The sequence below is a fragment of the Pinus tabuliformis genome, chromosome 7 (assembly GCF_031772625.1).
Source record: "Pinus tabuliformis cultivar Carrire ecotype Pingquan chromosome 7, CPIR1, whole genome shotgun sequence".
Lineage (NCBI taxonomy): Eukaryota > Viridiplantae > Streptophyta > Pinopsida > Pinales > Pinaceae > Pinus > Pinus tabuliformis.
In genome coordinates, this window is record NC_142293.1 from 1,340,176,994 (window position 1) to 1,340,197,243 (window position 20,250).

At 38.1% G+C, this 20,250-nt stretch overlaps 1 protein-coding gene across 13 annotated transcripts in view; it reads right to left on the minus strand.

The window, feature by feature from the left end:
• Window positions 1-20,250, minus strand: part of LOC149252525 (uncharacterized) — a 269,367-nt gene that overhangs the window by 167,809 nt on the left and 81,308 nt on the right. For 5 of the 13 annotated variants that reach the window (XM_089459723.1, XM_089459721.1, XM_089459724.1 and 2 more), the window contains exon 2: window positions 14,085-14,226. The exons of 3 other annotated variants lie outside the window; for them this stretch is intronic. In XM_089459723.1, the coding sequence (XP_089315849.1) occupies window positions 14,085-14,150 (66 nt within the window). In that variant the 5' untranslated portion in view covers window positions 14,151-14,226. Of the gene's footprint in view, window positions 1-14,084; window positions 14,227-14,916; window positions 14,985-20,250 lie in introns of those variants that run through there. 5 more of the 13 variants (XM_089459722.1, XM_089459729.1, XM_089459732.1 and 2 more) reach the window with 3 other exon arrangements.

Sequence of the window (20,250 nt, forward strand, 5' to 3'; positions counted from 1 at the left end):
AGTCGCCCAACCGCTTGCAGGGAAGGCCTATGGGTTCAACTATGTCTGTTCGACACAAAAATGAAGTTGTTTGCATGAAATCAAATGTTCACCTAAAGCATGTCAGTCTTACAGATGTGGAGCAGACAACAGAAAGATCTTTGAGCAAGAAAGTTTGAATGTTTACTATAATATGAATGTGTAGGTTGAACTTGTGTTTGCAGGTGACCGGGACATGCATATAGATATGTCATTGTTGAAGTTTGTGTTGCAAGAATTTGAATAGATTTTGCTAAGTAATATAGATGAGCAGTGTTTGAAGTATTGACATGATGCTTGCTAATGAATTAGAACTTTGACTTGATATTGAGACATGTTTTGGACTATAGATCTCACTATGATAGCGAATTTTGGATTTGACTTGATGATCAATGATTGGATTTGACGACTGATGATTTGTCTTGATGACAATGCTATATGGGCATAGTGACCTTCAATGACTAATATTGGTATTCGATAATGGTTTTGTATTGGCCTCCTTGTTCTTAGCACATTGGTTGAAGTATTGACAGTTGTGATTCAGTATGAAGTAATCTAACAATGAATGGATGGAACCTGCATAACTTATTCTTGGTGTATGCATTTGCATCTAGTGACTTATATTATGATCATGAGGATGACTTGATGAAATTTGGATTGATATTGCTTATGAAAACTTGTTGGCATGATAATAGATGAAGTCATGACTTGATGAGAGCTCTACCTGTCACCTGGTATAAAGAATTTGATACAAATGATATTGATGAGTTTGATATTAGTTTTGATCTGACAGCAATGATTCATGTAAGGCTAAGCATATTGGTAAGGTAAGGTGTGATGTTTGCAAAAAGTTGTGTAAAGCAAGCTCCCCGATCCAGATATGTCTGCATTGGCAGTTATTTGGTGAAGCCAAGAAGATGTGTTGATCCAAACCTCTACTTCCGAAGTGTTCCAAGGTATGAATTTGATTTTGAATTTGGTTTTCTATGTTGATGGTCTACTATTGGCAGGTTATGAGCCTCTGATGATCCGAGTAAGAAGGAGATGGCTTCTGAAGCTCAAAATACTGAATCATGGCATGATGAATCAATTTCAGAAGTTGGGAAAAGAAAATCTATATTGCAAAGTTATTGAAGAAGCAGAAATGCAAATCCTTGGACACTCCAATTGAATTTCAAGAAGTTGTGAAGAGATATTGTTGAACTCAAATTGGAAACTGATAGTTGATTGAAGCATTATGTTTCGTTTTGAACATTCGTCCGTATATATACATGATGGGCATAGAACCTGAGTGAATTCATGATTGAGCTGCTTCATTCACATAGAGCTTCCACCGAGAACCCTTCGAGATATTTGCGTGGGATGATCTATTTTTTATATGTGACTGCATGGATGTACTGATGATGTTTGGGATTAATATTGATGAGCACATCTAGGTGTTGCCTTAGTATTAGATCTTCCATGATATTAGAGGTGTGTAGCTTTAAGCACGACCGAGGTTGAGTATGACGTTGCTAGCATGACTAGTTGTGAGATAGGATGAAGAAGCTCCTTAGAGATTCGTCTGAGCAGGATCTGGATATGACATGGATACATTATGATGGCAAAGAGTGGGAACCGATTGGAAGAGAATCTCGCATATAGCTTGGACCGAGTTACCTTCATATATTGAGACAGTGTTGATGTATGAGACAAGCTTAGGCTTGTGGTTAGCACCTCCTTGAGAGGGAGGATAACTATGGTATCCTTTTGTGATATATATATATATATATATATATATATATATATATATATATATATATATATATATTTGTTCTAATATGATTTGATGTCCTGTATGAACAGGCGACAATTGCTATCGAGACATGATGATTACCAGATATCAGTAAGATAATATGTTGTTGATCTATAGAAAGCATCGTTGATCGAGGACACTGAACTAGCTCTCCCTCCACTGTTTGAGCTCCAGTGTGTAGAATTGAGATAGAGGGCTCCTGGGGTTTAGGGAACCCTGGGTAATAGAGTATCACCCCTATCTGTTACCCATAGGGTTGGAGTAGTAGCTCATCCTATCTTGGTCTTTGCAGAGTATACCCCAGTTGGCATCATAAATACAAGTAGGACTTGTTGGGATTATCCCTCACCATCTAGCCAACGGGTTAACGAGGCTTGGAGGCATGTGATCCTTACCTCTTGGTATGTCGGGTATCTTGTCCAAGCTCAGATTATGATGCAGGTGTTCTACCACATGACTATTGAGGGTCATTGTTGGGAAGATCAATAGGCAATAGGATGGGTTGAGTAGTAGCTCCCCTATATCATCTATTACTCGATATGGGGTCGTAGTAGTAGCTCCCCCATGATATTTTGGGTTGAGGTATGCTCCCCGATATGGTTCCAAGTTGAGATATGCTCCCTGATGATATGCTCTCCGATGATGATGTGAGTCATAGATTTGACTCCCCGCCGATATTCCCGAGTAGCAGCCCGCTGACAGATATTCCGGGTAGTAACCTGATGAATAAAGGGTGGTAGCTTATGCTCCCCTCCAATGACAAATTCTTCTTCTTTTAGATTCCAAAATATTCAACATATGAGCAGGGACAATCAAGAGTCAAGCAGGAATGAGCAAGAGATGAATTGAGATGATCAGTGATGATACGATATGTTTAGATACTTGAGATTGGATATGATTTGATGACAGTATACATGTGACATGATGCAGGTGGAATTCTTCTTAGTTGAGAGGGAGTGTTAAAATATGCAACTGTGATCAAATCCCACTTTGGACAGCTCACCTGATGGAGATAATGATTGCATCGAATTCCTCTTTTAGTGAGACCAAAATTGACCTAAAGATCACTCAAAACGGATAAGAGAAAGTGTACTTGTGAAGAAAAGCCCACATGTGCACATTTGACAAGGTGGACCCTAAAGCAAAGTGGACACCCTTGAAAGGCTATATATACAAGTGACCTCTACCTCATTGGGACAAGATCATGGGACATTCTTCTATTCTCTTTCTTGGTTTTGGCTCCCACAGGTCTGAGGCAAGTCTATGAAGGAACAAGTTCGCTCTAAGGTGAAATTGCAGGGTCCAGAGTTCGCATCTCAGTTTTAGGGTTTTGGGCCACAGCCGTAGGCACAGCACAAGACAAAGTCGACCACAATCGCACAAACAACTCTCCATCCATGCGACTAGGAGTTAGGGTCTCAGAATCTCGATTGCAGACCTGTCAGGCTTAAGGGTGTGACTACGCTGCTATAGTCGCTCGCATGACTCCTCCGTGCAACCGGGAGTTAAATGATGGAATCTCAGTTGTCTGAAGACTTCGCTCAATGACCGCAGGGTTCGGCAGTTGATTGCAAACAGTGACAGTTCATTACAAACTTCATAATCAAATTTTTGAGTATAAGCTTTGTTGGGTTCATTTCATAGATGTTGTAGTTGTTTTTGTTGTATAGTGTCATAGATGAAGATATGGATCATTGTACTTTATTTTGCTGAATCATTTGATAATGATCTTAGAAGAAGGAGAATTTGAAAGGGTTTCCCCATAGTGGGTTTTTCCTTGATCTCCGACCAATCCTGGTGTCTCTATGTGTGAATGCTTTTCTTCTATTTTTCCTTTATGTTCCGCTGCATTGACGATGATGATATTGTTCTTTCTACATAGTAGTATATGTCGCTAAATAATAATGTAAATCTGAATAATGTTATGATTTTATGGGGTGAGCTTAATGTGTTAATGAAGAAATGCAATTATCAAAGCAAAGAACAATATAGCCCTATGAAAAATTAACAGCAATCAATACCCAAATATGCAGCTCAGGAATCAATACCCCAACAGTTGCTACATATCAATGAATAGCAGAACTTGAGCTCTCCAAATTTGACAATAACGAGAAATACAGTGTTGCATGGTTTAATAAGGCAGAAGAATACTTCGAGATTTACGGTGTTGACAATGACGATGAAAAGATCAGACATGCATCCATGCAAATGGAAAGCGAAGCATATAATTGGTATATGTGGTGGAAAAAACGACACATGCTATCAATTGGAAGAAATATCAATGGATTTTATTGAAGGATTACCCATGTCTGATGGCAAAGACAAAATTCTCATAGTAGTCGACAGACTCACCAAGTATGCACACTTCATAGGAATGAAGAAATCAAACTCAGCAAAACAAATCACTCAGATATTTTGCAAGAATGTCTACAAACTACATGGGTTTCCCAAAGTCTTTGTTAGCGATCGAGACGCCAAATTCAAAGGAAATTTCTAGAGGGAATTTTTCAAACATATAGGAACCTACCTCAACATGAGTTCAGCATACCATCCTCGAACAAATGGTCAAACAGAAGCTATCAATAAATATTTAGAAGCCTACCTATGTTGTTATGCAACAGACAAACAAAATAAGCGGGCTCAATGGTTACATCTCGTCGAATGGTGGTACAGTTCCACTTACCACACTTAAGCGAAAATGACTCCATTTCAAGCTTTGTATGATTACGAACCTCCTAAATGGAAGGACCTTGCTATTATCGAGGCAAAACTTCTAGCAATTAAATATCAATTATAAGAAACACAAAAAGTATTCCAAGCACTGAAGGAAAACTTAAATATTGCATGAAATTGTATGAAGCAACAGGTTGACTGAAACGGAACCAAAAGAGAATTTGATGTTGCAAAATGGGTATTTGTTAAACTTCATCCTTACAAGCAATTGTCCTTAAAACAAAAGGGAAAAAACAAATTGGCACCAAAGATCTATGGATCGTACCAAATTAACAAAAAGATCAGCCAAGTAGCATACAGCTTAAGCCTTCCTAATAAAAGTCGTGTTCACAACGTCTTCCATGTATCTTGCCTTAAAAAGGCACTTGGCAAACACCAGATGGCACAGACAACACTTCCAACACTTGATGACGAAGGGAAGATCATTTTAGAACCAGAAGGAGTCATCATCGTCAAGGAAAAGAAATTGCGGTCACGAGTAATCAAAGAATACCTAATTAAGTGGAAGGACCTACCAGAAGAAGAAGCCTCTTGGGAGACCGAAGCATTCCGTCAACAACATCCTTCGTTACCTATGCTTTGACGACAAAGCATTCTTTCAAGAGGGAGGCAATGTTATGTATAAAATTATTGTGTTAACTTATTTAACTTAATTTTTAAAACTAAGGGGCATGATCTTCTTTGCCCCTTCATGTAGTGGCTCTTGGGCTATATCTAAAGCCAGAGCCTTCCTTCATTGTAATCATCAATTTTCAATCAACGAATAAAATAAATAATTCTATCAAACAATGGGTGTGTGCGCCCCATATATGTAGATGACATCATCAACACAGGTAGTGAGATCAGAGCAATTACCAAGGTAAAATCTGATTTATGTTCTGCTTTTAACATGAAAAATTTAGGTCTCTTACATATTTGTTTAGGTGTAGAAATTTGGCAATCTTGCACATGTATTTTTGCTTCACAAACGAAGTATGTGAAAATCCTGCTAGACAAATACAATATAGTTGATTGTAAAATTCATCTACAGCTATGAAGAAAGGGCAGAAGCTTTCAGTCAAAGTATACATAATATCGGCAAATGAGTTGATTTTTAGGCAACTATTGGAAAATCTAATCTATCTTACAACCACTACACCAGATTTTATTTTTGCAATCAGCTACATATCCAAGTTCATAACACATCCTAAGGTTGAACATTGAAAAGCACTGAAAAGGATTTTGAGATATGTTGAAGGTACAATAGATTTTGGAATATTATATGATAAAATGATGCAGTTCAGCTGATTGGTTATACATATTCTGATTGTGCAATAACTGATTATTTTTTCCATCTTGGAATAGGCGCAGGTCAATGGGGTAGCAAGAAACAACATGATGTTTCTCTTTTTTCTACTGCAGCAGAATACAAGGCAGCAACAAAAGGAGCATGTGTGGTAGTTTGGCTTCAAAGAATAGTTGGAGATTCGATGCTTGAGCAAACCAAGCCAACAGTTTTTCTTTTTTCCTTTCTTAGTGTGACAATCAGGGTGTTGTAAAATTAGAGAAGAATCCAGTTTTTCATGAGCACACTAAATCTAAGTTGCCGAAAATGTCCCTCCAAAACCCCAGAAACGTCGTTTGGCGTTTCGGAAATGGCAACGGGTACGATACAGCACGGAAACGTTTCAGTTTTTGGAAACGCAAGATCTTATTTCTGAAATGCTTTGCATTTTTTTGGAAACACATAATCCTATTTCTGAAACGTTTCGAGCATTTTTAATGGTTTTGGATCCATTTCCAAAGTTTCCTGACTTGGATATGACATTGAATGCCATGTCTCATATGACTTTGTTTGATGAGAAAGCACCAATAATTGCATCTTCAAGTGGACATGGCAGCAATGCTCCCACTCATGGAGAGGATCCAAATGATGATGTGGATCTTAATTACATGGATGAAGACATATTTGATGATATGTAAATGTAATTTATGATGATGTTTTAAACTTTTCAATAATGAACATTGAATACCATAATATGTCATATGATAGTAGACTGTCAGTCATAGTTCATTTTGTAATTTGCACTATGTAGTGTGCATATAACATTATTAATTTTGGTGATGATGTTGATGATTGAAATTGGAAATAGAAACTTGATGATATGTTGAATGTTATGATAATCACTAATGATGATGACAATGTTTATGCTGAATTGATGATGATGATTTGTTTATGTGGATTTCATGATGATGATTATGTATTTTTAAATATAGAATCTAGATTCTAAAAGATGAATGGTAATATGAAAGTTTTATTTTGTCGTGTGTGTCTATATCTATATATATATATATATATATATATATATCGTTTCCTTGCCATATTGTATCCATATTTTTTGAAAATTTGCCGTATTCGTTTCAAACCCCGTTTCTGTATCCATTCCCATATCCATTTCAGTGCAACTTAGAACTAAACAAATTGATATACACTATTATTTCATCAGACAAATAGTAGAAGATGATGAGATTGAATTTAAATATTATACCATACAAAAGCAAATTGGAAACATTTTGACCAAGCCATTTGGTCCAAATAATTGTATTTTCTAGAATGACCATCAAGAGAGGATGTTAGCATAATTAATATTTATGGTCATTCTTTAGTAATTAGGATTTACTTCATGTAGATAAAATTTCATTAAAGTGCTTTATTATTAATAATAAATTAATGGAAATAAGTTGCATAATACCTTTCCCTCTCTACTTGTATAAATGTAAAAAACATAATTTGATTTGAACGAACACAAACTTGATGGCTTTCTCTCTCTCTCTCTTCACAAGCTCTTGAGTTGTCCAATTTTCCACTCTTGGACAAACTCAATATTTTTTATCTCACTACCTTTGTCATAGTTATATACATGTGTTTTGAGGTTGTATTACTGCAAGTTTATTTCTTTATCTTACTTTATTTTATTTTATTTTCAACATTCTCTGGGAGTCATGCTTGCACTCCCAAATTGTACTCATACAGGCTATATCCTTCAGCCCCATTGACCTGCTTTTGTGGTCATTCGTCGGACATTAATAACATTATCTTATCTTATCTTCTAAGTGTATGGTTCCTTCTCTATTTCTCTCAAGTTTATTGTAATGATATTTATGCCCCTGTGAGTGCAACGATGACCTAGGGGATTGTTGAAGAATCAAGGGAATTTATGTATAATAGGATTCTTCTAAACTTGATAACAATTTGTGAAGCACTTTTACAATTTATCTTAGCTTGATCTCCTTATTATTAGTGTGTGTGTTTACTTCATCAAACTACTACCAAAACATAAGAAACAAGAACACAAGATATTGGCTCTCTACCAGGGCCAAAACCTCTCTCTCTTAGAGAGGAAAACCCTTTCGTAGGTTTCTCTTATTGAAGCTTCTTATTGATCAATGTCAAACCCTAGACCCTTGACTAGAATATCCTCCAAGCACAAGTCAAGTCCTTCCTCCTTGCACTTTGTTCCCCGACACTTAGTCCTCCTTCTTCCGGCACTTCGTTCTCCTTCTTCCGACACTTTTCTCTTCTTACAATTGTTGGTAGTCCTTGTTGTACTTGCCCTAGAAGAGAAACTTATCCTTGGTCTCTAATGAAGCCCTTCACTAATGATGATTTCTTCCTTCTTCTTGACCAACCAAGCTCCTTCTTCAATGTGTAGGTACAAACTTGATATGACAGTTCTGCAACCCTAAATTCTCGCATGTGTGGGAGGTTTAGTAGTGTATTTGGTTCCTTTCTCCTTCGTATGAGAGAGTCTCTTCTTCGCTCTAGTGGGAGGCCTTGTAGGCCTAAGTTTCAAGCCCAAACCAAGATGAATATATGACTATGATTTTGTTGCTGATATAACTGCAGACTGCCCTCATTTTTCTCACACTTGTGACTATAATTTGCCCTAGAAACAGTCCCAAAACTTCGCTTTTCTTCCTTCTTTCTTCGTTGCACTTGGAGACCCCTTAAACTTTGTCCTTCTTCACTTTTCCTTGACTTCTCTTGCTCGCTGATTTCAGAGGTGAGTATTGGTCGTTATGAGGGAGTGGACAGCCTCTATATATAGAGGATTGTCCCTCCTTTAGGTCGACTTGAGGCCGACTTGTTGATTGTAGGCCAACTTGGTGTTTCTTCATCATTTTTGCTACTAGGAGGATGTCGTTGCATGGAGAGGACTTGACTTTGCTTGGAGATATTTCCTTTGACTCTTATACAAGTTTATACATAGTGTAACATGCCCTTAAGGGTTTTCAATAAATACATTGACTCTTTGACTTCATAGAAGCACTTAAATATGTGTTTGACCTACTTCAATGAGAAAGAAACTCATTGATAAATATAACAAAAAAATTATGTATTTTCTTGAATAAATACAAATATCAAAAGTACATTTATGAAGACCTAACCTAGTTACACTTTCTTCAACAGGGACAAGTACAACACATTGCATACTAACCCCCATAACTATTTCCCTTCATTTCCTGCATGTGTTTTGGGTATGCAAAACCAACACACAAACACAAGACAATTTTCATGAATTATAAATACTTAGAATCAAGTGAACAAAAACACATGATTTAGAAAACCTACACGAAGAGAACATTGCAACTGAATGTCAAAAGTGAAACTTGGGACTATGTCTAAGAGAATTATAGACTTTTTAGTGATTCCAATGCTTTCAAGCAGACATGAAGTATGAACAAGCAGCGCCCTTAAGTATAGTTGAACAGTTCAAAAAGTGCAGAAGAGACTCATATCCGATTCACTAAACATCAATGTAGATACATCATATCAAACTTCAGTGGTATAATAGTCATGTTCACCCTAGAAATGGAAACCATGAGAAGACAAATAAGAGTAAAAGCAAAAGACGGGAAAGAGTACTTGTTGCGAGAAAGAAAAAATGGGAAGGACAGCAGTATATCAAGAAACTTAAGAGGTAGAACTATTAAAAAGAGTGCCTTGTTACCCTCCATTTTGTGGGTGATATCCCTAGGAGATTTTTTTATCTCCAAGATGGTCCTTAGCCGACAGCCAGCAAACCCTTGCAACCACCAGCTAGCTCATTGTGCCATTTCTTCGCCCCTTGAGCCAGCCATGTGGTCCCTCGCCCATCTACCATGATCGTATGTTTGAAGGTGGGCTTCCCGAACCTAAAGGTATGTTGTGTCATTTGGTAATTGAGTATTGTAGTTGGTGGACACTTCTGGGCATGGATTAATGGGGGGATTCGGCAAAAAGAATGGGCTAGGTTTGTGCTCCTGTCCCCTAGACCCCTTTTGTACATTAACCTTGGATTCTAGTCCGGTGGAATCTCTCTTTTACTGACCATTTAGCTTTAGGGATGGTATTTCACGGGAAACCCTGATTTTGGTTGCGTGGTCCCGCTCCCTTATCCGCATATATTACCCCCTTTCCACTCATTATTACCCCATTCATCATTTCTCCCACCTAGGTCCACATAGGGTTGGCTCACCCCTTCCCCTTGCCCACACCTTGGGTCAAGCATGGAATGATCCCCGGAGGTTAATGCAGCTAAAAAGAAAGATAAAAGTATATTTGGCCACATTCAACAAGAAAATGTACCACAAAATGCAAAAGATGGTCAGGACAAACAAATTTAGCACGTGGGAAAAAGCCAATACATGAACTCTACCCCATCATCATGGCCATCACCCTGATTCCTACAGGTTCTATGAGCCTCCTTCATCATATAGGAACCCATGACTGTCCCAACCCCTGGTGGGCAATAAACTGCCTACCATAAAAGGCGGTATTCAATGCTATATCTTATGCATCATGCTTTTATCCCTTGAGCCCTGAGCAATTAATCAAAGAAAATCATAAAAAGGCAAAAGACATATAAAGAAGGGTGGCAAAATCAAGGTCGGAGCACCTCATATACCACGATTGCTCCCTCCCATACATTATAAACCCAAGTGTGGGCTTCCCTTTTATTAGCCACCCTTGTACCCCAACATGTGGCCCAGGGCTGCCCCTTCTCATCCCCTACTTCATTCACCTATCTGTCGCATGCCACCACCTTTTGAGGGATGTACCTTGAACATATTATCCCCTTTAGAAGTAGAAACCACCTAATAGGATACTTGGTTAAAACCATTTGGAGTTTAGGAGACATTGGCACATCCCGAAGCCCATTATGGAAGGGCGGACCATTATGAAGTCTCCACCTGTGGTCCATGGTTGGTAATCTCATTACTCAATTTCTCTAATGACTTGGTGTACTAGAAGGCTAGGGGAGGCATTAGATCTTATGCAAGATTGCAAATGGTCTCCATCATGGGTTTGGTCTACCTATACAGGGTCATAATCCTCCAAAGGGCTACATTGGCACATGTAGGGTGTGTGTCGAGAGCCATGGGCCTCCACAGCAGTAGACAGCATTCCATGGATCCCCGAGGATGGTCAAAGATGCTCGAGATACTCTTATTGGACAAGGAAGATGCACCTGGTTCACCTTTGCCCAACCGGCCCCACAGATGTACCATGCACTTGGCAGCTGATCTAGGACTTGTAGGATGATGTGGCATCCCCTACACCATCATCAGAGCCCTTGCAGACAATCTACAGGCATCTTCGACTCATTTGGAGACCCATGATGTTATTATTGTGCCCCCACACCCATTGGGAGCACCACAGGTTTATTGTTTGAACTTTGGAGAACAAGGGGCCAACCTTTTGTCCATCACTTGTGAGGGTCCTACTCTTCATTATGGCACCCATGGACCTCATCAGGCCTCTTGGAGGGCCCTACGATACATATTATTCATCATCTGACCTCTTAAGAGACTTATTTTTCATTTGTGAGCTAGTTTGGTGGGCTTGTCATCAAAAGTTACATTATTTGCACATTATTTTATTTTTGGGGCTTATGTAGGCCAAGGAGACTAATTTGAACTCCTCATTAGTGTATAGAATTTAAATACAAGTGAGATGAGTTCATTTGCTCATCATCATTTTGGACTGGATCTCTTCTCTCTCTTGAGAATTTCATACTTTTTCTTGGAGGAAGAATTGGAGTTTTATGGATGAATTTTGATGTGTGGATTTGGTTTATCTTACCTTGGAGCTTCTCAATTATCAAAATGTGGATGGTTGGATATGTTCTATTACATGTAAGTACATGCTTTTAATATTATTTTTGTTTTACTTTGTCATATACATTGGATTGGGATTTTCGCTATTTCTAGGGCTAATTGTTGCATGCATTTACTGCTTAAATTGTGGAATTTTGTCTCTATATAGCATCTCTCAATGTATGGGTCATGTAATTTGAATGAAATTTACTAGGGATAATTCTATCAACGAATTCATCTTGATAAGTCATATCCTTTTGCAAGTCGAAGTATAAAAGCTATAAGGTTGCTTCCCTTTGCCCTAGAAGGCTAGTGAGGTAATCTTAAGGCCTCCTTGACTAATAAACGAAGTCCTCATTCATATTTGTCATAGACTCCATTCTCCGAAAGACTAAGGCACTAATCTACCAAGAGGTGGTCACCCAAAATCAATTACTTTTCACCTTTTCCTAGGTCTAGCCAAGTTGGGTCACCTAGGGCATCATTTTCCCGACAAAATAGCCCTCCAAAAAGTTTGATCTCCTAGCATCCCCTGCATTGGTGTCTCCTCAAGGCCTCCTCCAATTTTGAAGCCATTCCGACAGTGGAGTTGTGAGAAAAGCCAATCCCTAGCTCCGAAATCAAACTTTGCTCTGGTATCCCCAAGGCTAATACCTCATAGGATCAGATCAACACCTTTAAATGAAAATTCTTTCTTTGATACTTCCCCCTCCTTGTTTGGGTTAAGAATATCATTGGTTGCTAAACTCTTACCTCCTAACCCAGGTTGCGTCCACTTGGTCGCATGTGGTTCCATTTCTTTGAAAAGACAATTCTTCAAGAACCATCCGGGATACCAATTTCAATAAGATTTTAGGGATTGGGAAACTCTCACACAAGTCATATTCCCTAAACCTAACCTTCAAATCCTCCTATCCTTCTCCTAGAAGACATTGTACCTTGCCTAGAAAGCAAGCAAGCTCTGTCGTTCAACCTCTTCTAGAATGGGATTATTTGGGTCACTCTATATCCACTTGTTGATTTATTCTTCATTTGTGACTCCATATATACCAGGGCTCCTTCCATTAGTGAAAGTCTGTAAATAGTAGGGAGCCTTAGCTGAGGTGACAATAGGCTAAGTCTCCATTTGTTGCCCTTGGTCTAGCATTTTCCCCTTTAGGGATCCCCCTTTAGGTCCCCTGCTAGTTTGAGCAGTAACATGCCCAAGGTCAAACGAAGATTTAGAAGAGGCCCTGCACAATAATTTGGAAAAGTGATTTGAATAGGGATATATATGAACAGAGATAACAGTAGTATATGGAAAACCTTAACTAGAGCACAAAAGGCAGGAGCATCTGGTAGTACTAGTAGATATCTTATGGGGAGGAAACCAGATGATAGACAAGTTGAAAATAGGCTCACATATTTTGATAAGTGAAGTTGGGAAGGGAAGAGACGAGGAAAAGCTGGGAATAAAAAAACATGTGAGGCCTAGAACTAAAGAAAGGTGGAGAAGAGTATCATATAGTACACATTTCTGAGGCATCCAATCATCTTAGGCAGACCTTTGCCAAAAAAAATCACTGAAGCAGACAGATAAGGATGGACTCGTTGACAGAGATAGCATTCTGAAAACAGTAATGTTTTCAAATAGCCATTGAATATTGGAACACACTTCTAGAAATAATGTCGTCTCAGCAGAGATGAGCATCCCTCAAGTTTTCGTAATCGTGTTTGCTTAACCAGTTTACGTACCATCCAACAAATTAAAGACTAAATAAACAGAAATAAAATGTTAATTCAGTCTAAGTTCCAGAGACATTACAATGATGTTTCTGAATCCCAAATCAAATTGACAGTTGTCTATTTATCTCCCTCTCTACATGCATAAACACAAAAGATTTATTATTTTAATGAAACCATTCAATATTATGATGGGACTGTGCTTCAACAAATTTGGAGTAAGAGGATAAAATTGCCCAGCCACTAGTAAATATCCTGTCCAGAGTGGAGAAAACGTGCACAGACTAGGGGGCAAGAGATAACATGAGCCAACAGTAAGCCATTACTAAATATTTTGTCCAGAGTGGAGAAAACAGACAGAATAGGGGCAAGAGATCACATGAGCCAACGAAAACAAGACAGCAAAAACACCTGAGCCACCACTACAAAATGAGGCTTGCACAGAACAAGACAATGTCAGACCATAGAAACAATTATTGAGTCCATGAACTCCAAAGACAATGGACAAAATGCAACATTTGTCTCAGTTATATTTTTTTGAGTTTGCCCTCGAAGTCTGCACCAGTAAAACATATTGTTACACTTACTATACCTTAATTCTGATTGGAAGAACTCAGAAATATTATCCTACATTTTTAAATCATGCATTACTCAGCAAGTCCTTAGTAAACTATTTAAAGGTATTACTTGAAAGTACTTTGTAAAAGGATGACATCACCCGCAGATACATTGGAACACATATGCTTCTGCCAGAGAGAGACATGAAAGTATGGCTGTGTGTTGTCGCCAACCTGTAACATTCCCTTCAATAGTTCTCTACCATTTGAAGCTCTAAACCTCTGCAAGGATAATCAGATCATTAGCAAGGATGAGACCAGACCGTTCAGAAAGGGAACTGGTCACATCCTGTGAAAGTTTAATTAAAAGCAGAAAGAACAGAATATGTAAAGCACTTCCAAGTGCTGAAGATTAAGAAGCTTCACAAATCGGAAACAACATATCTGATTGGACTTTCAGGAAGCCATGCAAAAGACACAACAAAACTTAAACTTCAAAGCATAAATACCAGCAGCAAGATGATAAAAAAGGCAGGCACCAAGTCAGCAGGAGGGACATTTCTTAGAATGATTAGCTGATAGAAGATGACCTACAGTTAGAATTATACTGTCCACCAATTTTTGCTATATAAACATGCCTCATAGGATCATTACAAATCCAAACCTGAACCCTTCCTGGCATTAGTGTCAAGGGAAAGAATCAAAATCTAACGTTTTTGGCTTCAGTTGGAATCTGATTTTGGCATATTTTTTAATGTTGCAAACATCTCCAATTTATCCTGATATTTAAAAAAAATCTGAGTCTTCTGGGCTGCCAATTTTTTCAATATTTTGCAAATATTCCAGGTTCAGATTTATGATTGCTGATATTTTCCGATAGTTTCCAATATTTTCCCCGATATTCTGATAAATTTATTTCCATACCCTCAGCTATATATTCCCCAAAATATTATTAACAGCATTGCTTTTTACCTTGATCTTCAAACCTGTTTTTCAGGATCACCCTACTTTCTTCAGAGGCCCTGTTTTTGGCTCTTGCTTTTTCGAAACTGTATATGCCCCAGAAATCAGATCTAGCAGAAGATGCAGAGAGGAATCTTGCTTTCAAATTGATTTTTAGAAGCTGCAAGGCAAAATTACAAGGATTTTGCCATTCAAAAGGTCATGGTGATCATGCTTTTCATACCAAGGGACTGAAAAAATTCAGAACCTACCCTACTAAAGTTCGCCACAGAGACCTTCAGTACCTACCCTATTTAATCATTATTATGAACATGAAATTTAATGTGTATTATGGGTTTCTATATGCATTTACACTTTTAAGAGGTAGAGAATAACGAATGATACTCCAAACATTTCATAGAAGTTTATCCAGGGCTTACATCTCACTGTTAATTTTCTAACCCTAACAACCCAGCAATTTATTTCCTATCAGATTAATAACGCAGATATATTGAATAAAATGCACAGCTAAGATTTTAACATAAACAAAATAATCAGCGGAAGCAAAATTCAATACACCAATCCCACAATCACAATGCACACAGATTTCTGCCCTTCAAATCAGTTCTTCATTCATTAAATTCCGAACTTACAAGGGCTCCCTTCCTACGATAATGGCCCACTAAGGAAAATACATACAAGAACAAACCTGGAGTTATCCCAGCTGATCAAACCCCTCTGGATATCTATCCTTCAATCTTGCTGGCTGATCTGGACCTGTCTCCCTTGTCCCTTGCACTCTTTCTTGAACCCTGCACACTTGAATGGAATTTCTTCTCCACCCAATCACCGAGAGCTCACTCTCACTGTGTCTTGTGTTCAAGATGTCTTGTGTGTCTTCCCCCTAAGCCTAGCCTTTCTTTTATAAGTTTGAGTCATTGACCAAATCCACAACCCTAATCTCCAAAGTGATTAATGGTTGAGATTAGATCTCAACATCACTTGATATCAACAGTTGAGATTCAAATAATTCACTAATGCAAAAGTCTTTGCATTTCATTAGGTTAACTCAGTTTATCTTATAAAAGTCAATTACTTAATACTTAAAGCATCTGCTAAGGTTATGGGTCTGTTAGGTGACTTCCGCATGACTAATCACTTACCCCTGTGCAAAATTAATTGCTTGAGCTACAAACATCAACACTGACAAGAAATACTTAAATGTCCTCTCCCTTCAACTATTAGTCTAAATGATTTTATTGATAAAACCATGCAAACATATGGCTGAATAGTCTTAACAAAGTAATAATAACCAACAGACTATAAAAGTCTAAGTAAGTTGGATCAAACGCTAGGGCAAGACCCTTTTTTCCCTGGCATGGTTCCAAAATTCCATGCAAGGTCATGCTAGTCATTGCATGGAAAACAAAAAATAAGTTCAAGGCAAAAGGGTGCATCTCCATTTTATGGTTGGATGGATGACAAATCTTGCATAAAAAGGAGTTTTAAGCTATAGTGTTGTTGCATTAATACTTTTATAGCGAGGTATGCTGAGACTAGTGTGATAAGATAAGTATTAATGTCCAACAAATGACCAAAAGTAGATCAACGGGAATGCTCAGTGCATAAGTGGAGATACATACTGGGAGTGCAAAGGCCACTCTTATAAAAGAAAACATCAAAGCTAATTTATAAGATGTAAGCACAACTATCTCAATGCCAAAAAGAGATACAATGTCCTTGTTAAAGTTTTTGTAGCTTCGGAAGGTCTTCTACATAGGCTTGGTGTCCTATCATGTAGAAGATATTTGATTGCCTCTTTAGGTGCTTGCTTGGTGGAGTAAGTGATATTATGATTTATTTACTAAGTTTAACTTGGGAAACGCACAATAATTAATCTAATTAATTATTGTGGACTATTAGGCCAAAGTTTTAAGGATAAATAATAAAATTATTCAAATGACTTAGATATAATTGCAATCATTGAGCTCAAGTGAGGCTTAGGATTTAATCCTAGGCTCTAGTCACTAACCACTTAGATGATTAGGATTAGGGATTTTGGCTTAAAGAAGTTATAAAATAAGCCTAAGGGAGAGGTGAAGATACACAAGGACTGAAGAGAAGTGAGGAGAAGTGCAGCAGAGAATTTCGGGAGAAATTCAAGGAGGCGGAGTTCAAAAAAAAGGGAGGCAAAGTTGTTGAAGAAGAGGGCCAAATTATGGAGGAGGCTAAATTATCCAAGAAGGTCGATCTCTCTAGTGTATAGGGGCCATACAAGACAGGGAAAAAGGGAGGTCAATTTGCTATTGAGACAGGATAATCCAAGGCCGATTTGCTTTAAGTGGTCCAGTTTCCAAAGGTTGAATTCTTTGAGGCCGATTTTCCTAATGGGTCGAGTTCCCAGGTGCTCAACTATAATGACCCATTGAATTACAAGGAGCATAGGAATATTAGCATGCATACGAGGCATGCATATGATAGCTACATATGCATGCATCGCAAGTACTACACTAGTATATGTACTAACTAATTATAAAAAATGTCTAAGGTAATGAATTAATTATTGAAGTACTAAGTAAATGCCTAACTCAACAAAATATAATGAATATATTGAGTGGGGTACTTGTTATGTATACCACCATCATAACATGAAACTAATACATTATTAAAAAAAACATCAATAAATACAAAGGATTATACAACATAAAAGGGAATTATAATATATTTATTATTTATTATATTAGCTAAAAGAATTATATATTTTATACCAACTAAAAAGAAATATACTAAATAAGTAAATATATATATATATATAGATATATATCAACAAAAGGAACTAAATAAATATGTTCAAAAGCACGCATGACATAAACATTTGAATAAATTATAACCTCTTAAATAAAACCTATTGATTAAACCTATCGACAAAACATATTTTTTAAAGGTGGGTGAATCGACTCAATCAAATCTTATTTTAGTCACAAATAGTAGTTGTTACCACTCCAACCAGCAGGGGACCTAAAGGGGTTCCTAAGAGGGAAACTGCTAGGTTAAGGGCAACTGTGGAGGTTTAGCCCACTACCACCACAGCTAAGTCTCCCTGCTCTTTACAGACTTTCACCAATGGGAGGAGTCCGAGTAGTGTAGGGATTCACTTGTAAAGTATACGTCAATGGATAGGTGAGAAGTGACCCTGAAAAACTCTTTTCCAAGGATGGAGTGAAGAATGGAGCTTGCTTGCTCTTTAAGCAAGGGACTTGGTCCACCAAGGATAAGGGGTGAGGATTGGAGGGTTATGGGAGAAAGGATAGGCTTATGAACAAGTTTCTCAATCCCTATAATCCTTGGGAAACTTGGATTCCCAAATGGTCCTTGAAAAATAGTCTTTATTGAGAAGTGGGACCACACAGGGCCAAGTGGACCCAGCCCAAGTTCGGGGATGGAATGTAGCAACCAATGATGTTCCTATCCTGGAAAAGGTGAGGGGAAAGGACCAAACAAGGATACTTTCTTCAAAAGGTTGAATTGATCCTATTGAAGTCTAGCCTTGGGGATGCCTAGGCACAATTTCATCCTAGGGCTAGGGCTTGAGATTCCTGGAGATTCCATCGTTAGAATTGCCTCAAATTTGGAGGAGAGGGAGGGGACCCACCAACGCAATAGCCTATAGGAGATTGAATTTTTTCCTTGGGTCAATTCCCAAGAAATTGATGCCCTAGGTGACCTAATGGGGCTAGACTTGGGGAAAAAGGGGAAATGGTTAAAGAGGGTTGAAATGATCACCCTTTTTGAGGGATCAGTGCCTAGTTAACTTGGGGATATGGAGTCAAGGATAATGATGAGTAAGAACTTGGTTTCTTGATCAAGGAGGCCCAGAAAGTCAACTTTATCCAATGTTGAGAGAAAGAAAAGAAAAGTGACCTTCAAGCATTTATACTTCAAAGCAAATGATGTAAGCTTCTCGAGATAAATAAATCTCTACGACATTTCAGTCATATAACATTAGCCCATACATTAAATTAGCTAAAACATGCTCAATTCCACATTTCGATAATGCAACAACTAGCCCTAATTTTAGCAGTGTGCAGCAACAAGAATAATAGCATCAAAATTTACTTACAATGTTATAGAGTATATCCAACCAACATTTTGTTTCCTCAATAAAGCTCCAAGACGAGAAATAGCCCAAATCCATACATCAAAATTCATCCATCTCAAAAAATATCCACCAAGGAAAAAGTGTGAAAATTCTCTATGATTAGAAAGATCCCAAGTCAAGTGATGATACAAATGAGTGTATCTAACCTCAATATATAGCCTCCTAAGGAGTTCTAATTAGCCTATGGGCCTACATTAGCCCCTAATGATAAAATAATGTGCAAATAAAACCCCTATTGGTGAGAAGCCCACCAAACTAGCTCGTAAGTGTAAAAACAAGCCTCACAAGGGGCCAAATAATGATATGTGTATGAAGTAGGGCCCTCTAAGGCTAAATAATATCCTGAAGTGCCATATTGAGGAATAAATTCCCCGAAATGTGATGGACAAGGGGGTGGCACCTTGTTCTCCAAGTAGTTGACCTTGTTGAAGAATCTAGGGCATCTGGGTTATGATGAGATTCTTCTGATGATGATAACAATTTGTGAAGTACTTTTTACTTTTCTTATTAGCACAAACTTCTCTTATTATTATTAGTGTGTGTTTTCTTACTTCATCAAACAGTTACCAAAAACAAAAGAGACAAGAACACAAGATGTTGGCTCTCATCCAAGGCAAAACCTCTCTCTCCTAGAGAGGGAAACCCTTCTGCAAATTTCTCTTATTCAAGCTTCAATTGACAAATGCCAAACCCTAGACCCTTGACCAGTGGATCCTCCAAGCACAAGGCACAACCACTCTTCCTTTTGTCCTTCAATCAATGTCTTCTTCTGCTTTGCACCTTGATCTCTTCCTTCGCACTTCTTCCAGCAAATGATAGCTCTTTTTCTGGCAACTGCAGAAACCCTAGGTCTCCTTAGAGACCTCTTCTTTGGAATCTACCTTTTCTTCTCTACTTCGCTTGGAAATCTTCCCTTTCCTTGACACAAAGGCTAGAGAATGAGACCTTCCTTGAGAGATACTTCCAAGTTGAGAGGTTGTTCCTCTTACCTTACCACAGATCTGAATTCTTCGCATGTGTGGTTGATCAAGGGATTGAAATGAGCCCTTTTACTTGCTCCCTTCCTTCGCTTTAGATGTACTCTTCTTCGCTAGAGACGGGGGCTTTATTAAAAGTCTTTTCTTAGCCCAATCAAACTTGATTATGTTGTTGCACTTGTGGATCTGATGTGACTGCAGAACTTCCCTCCTTTCTTTGCACATGTG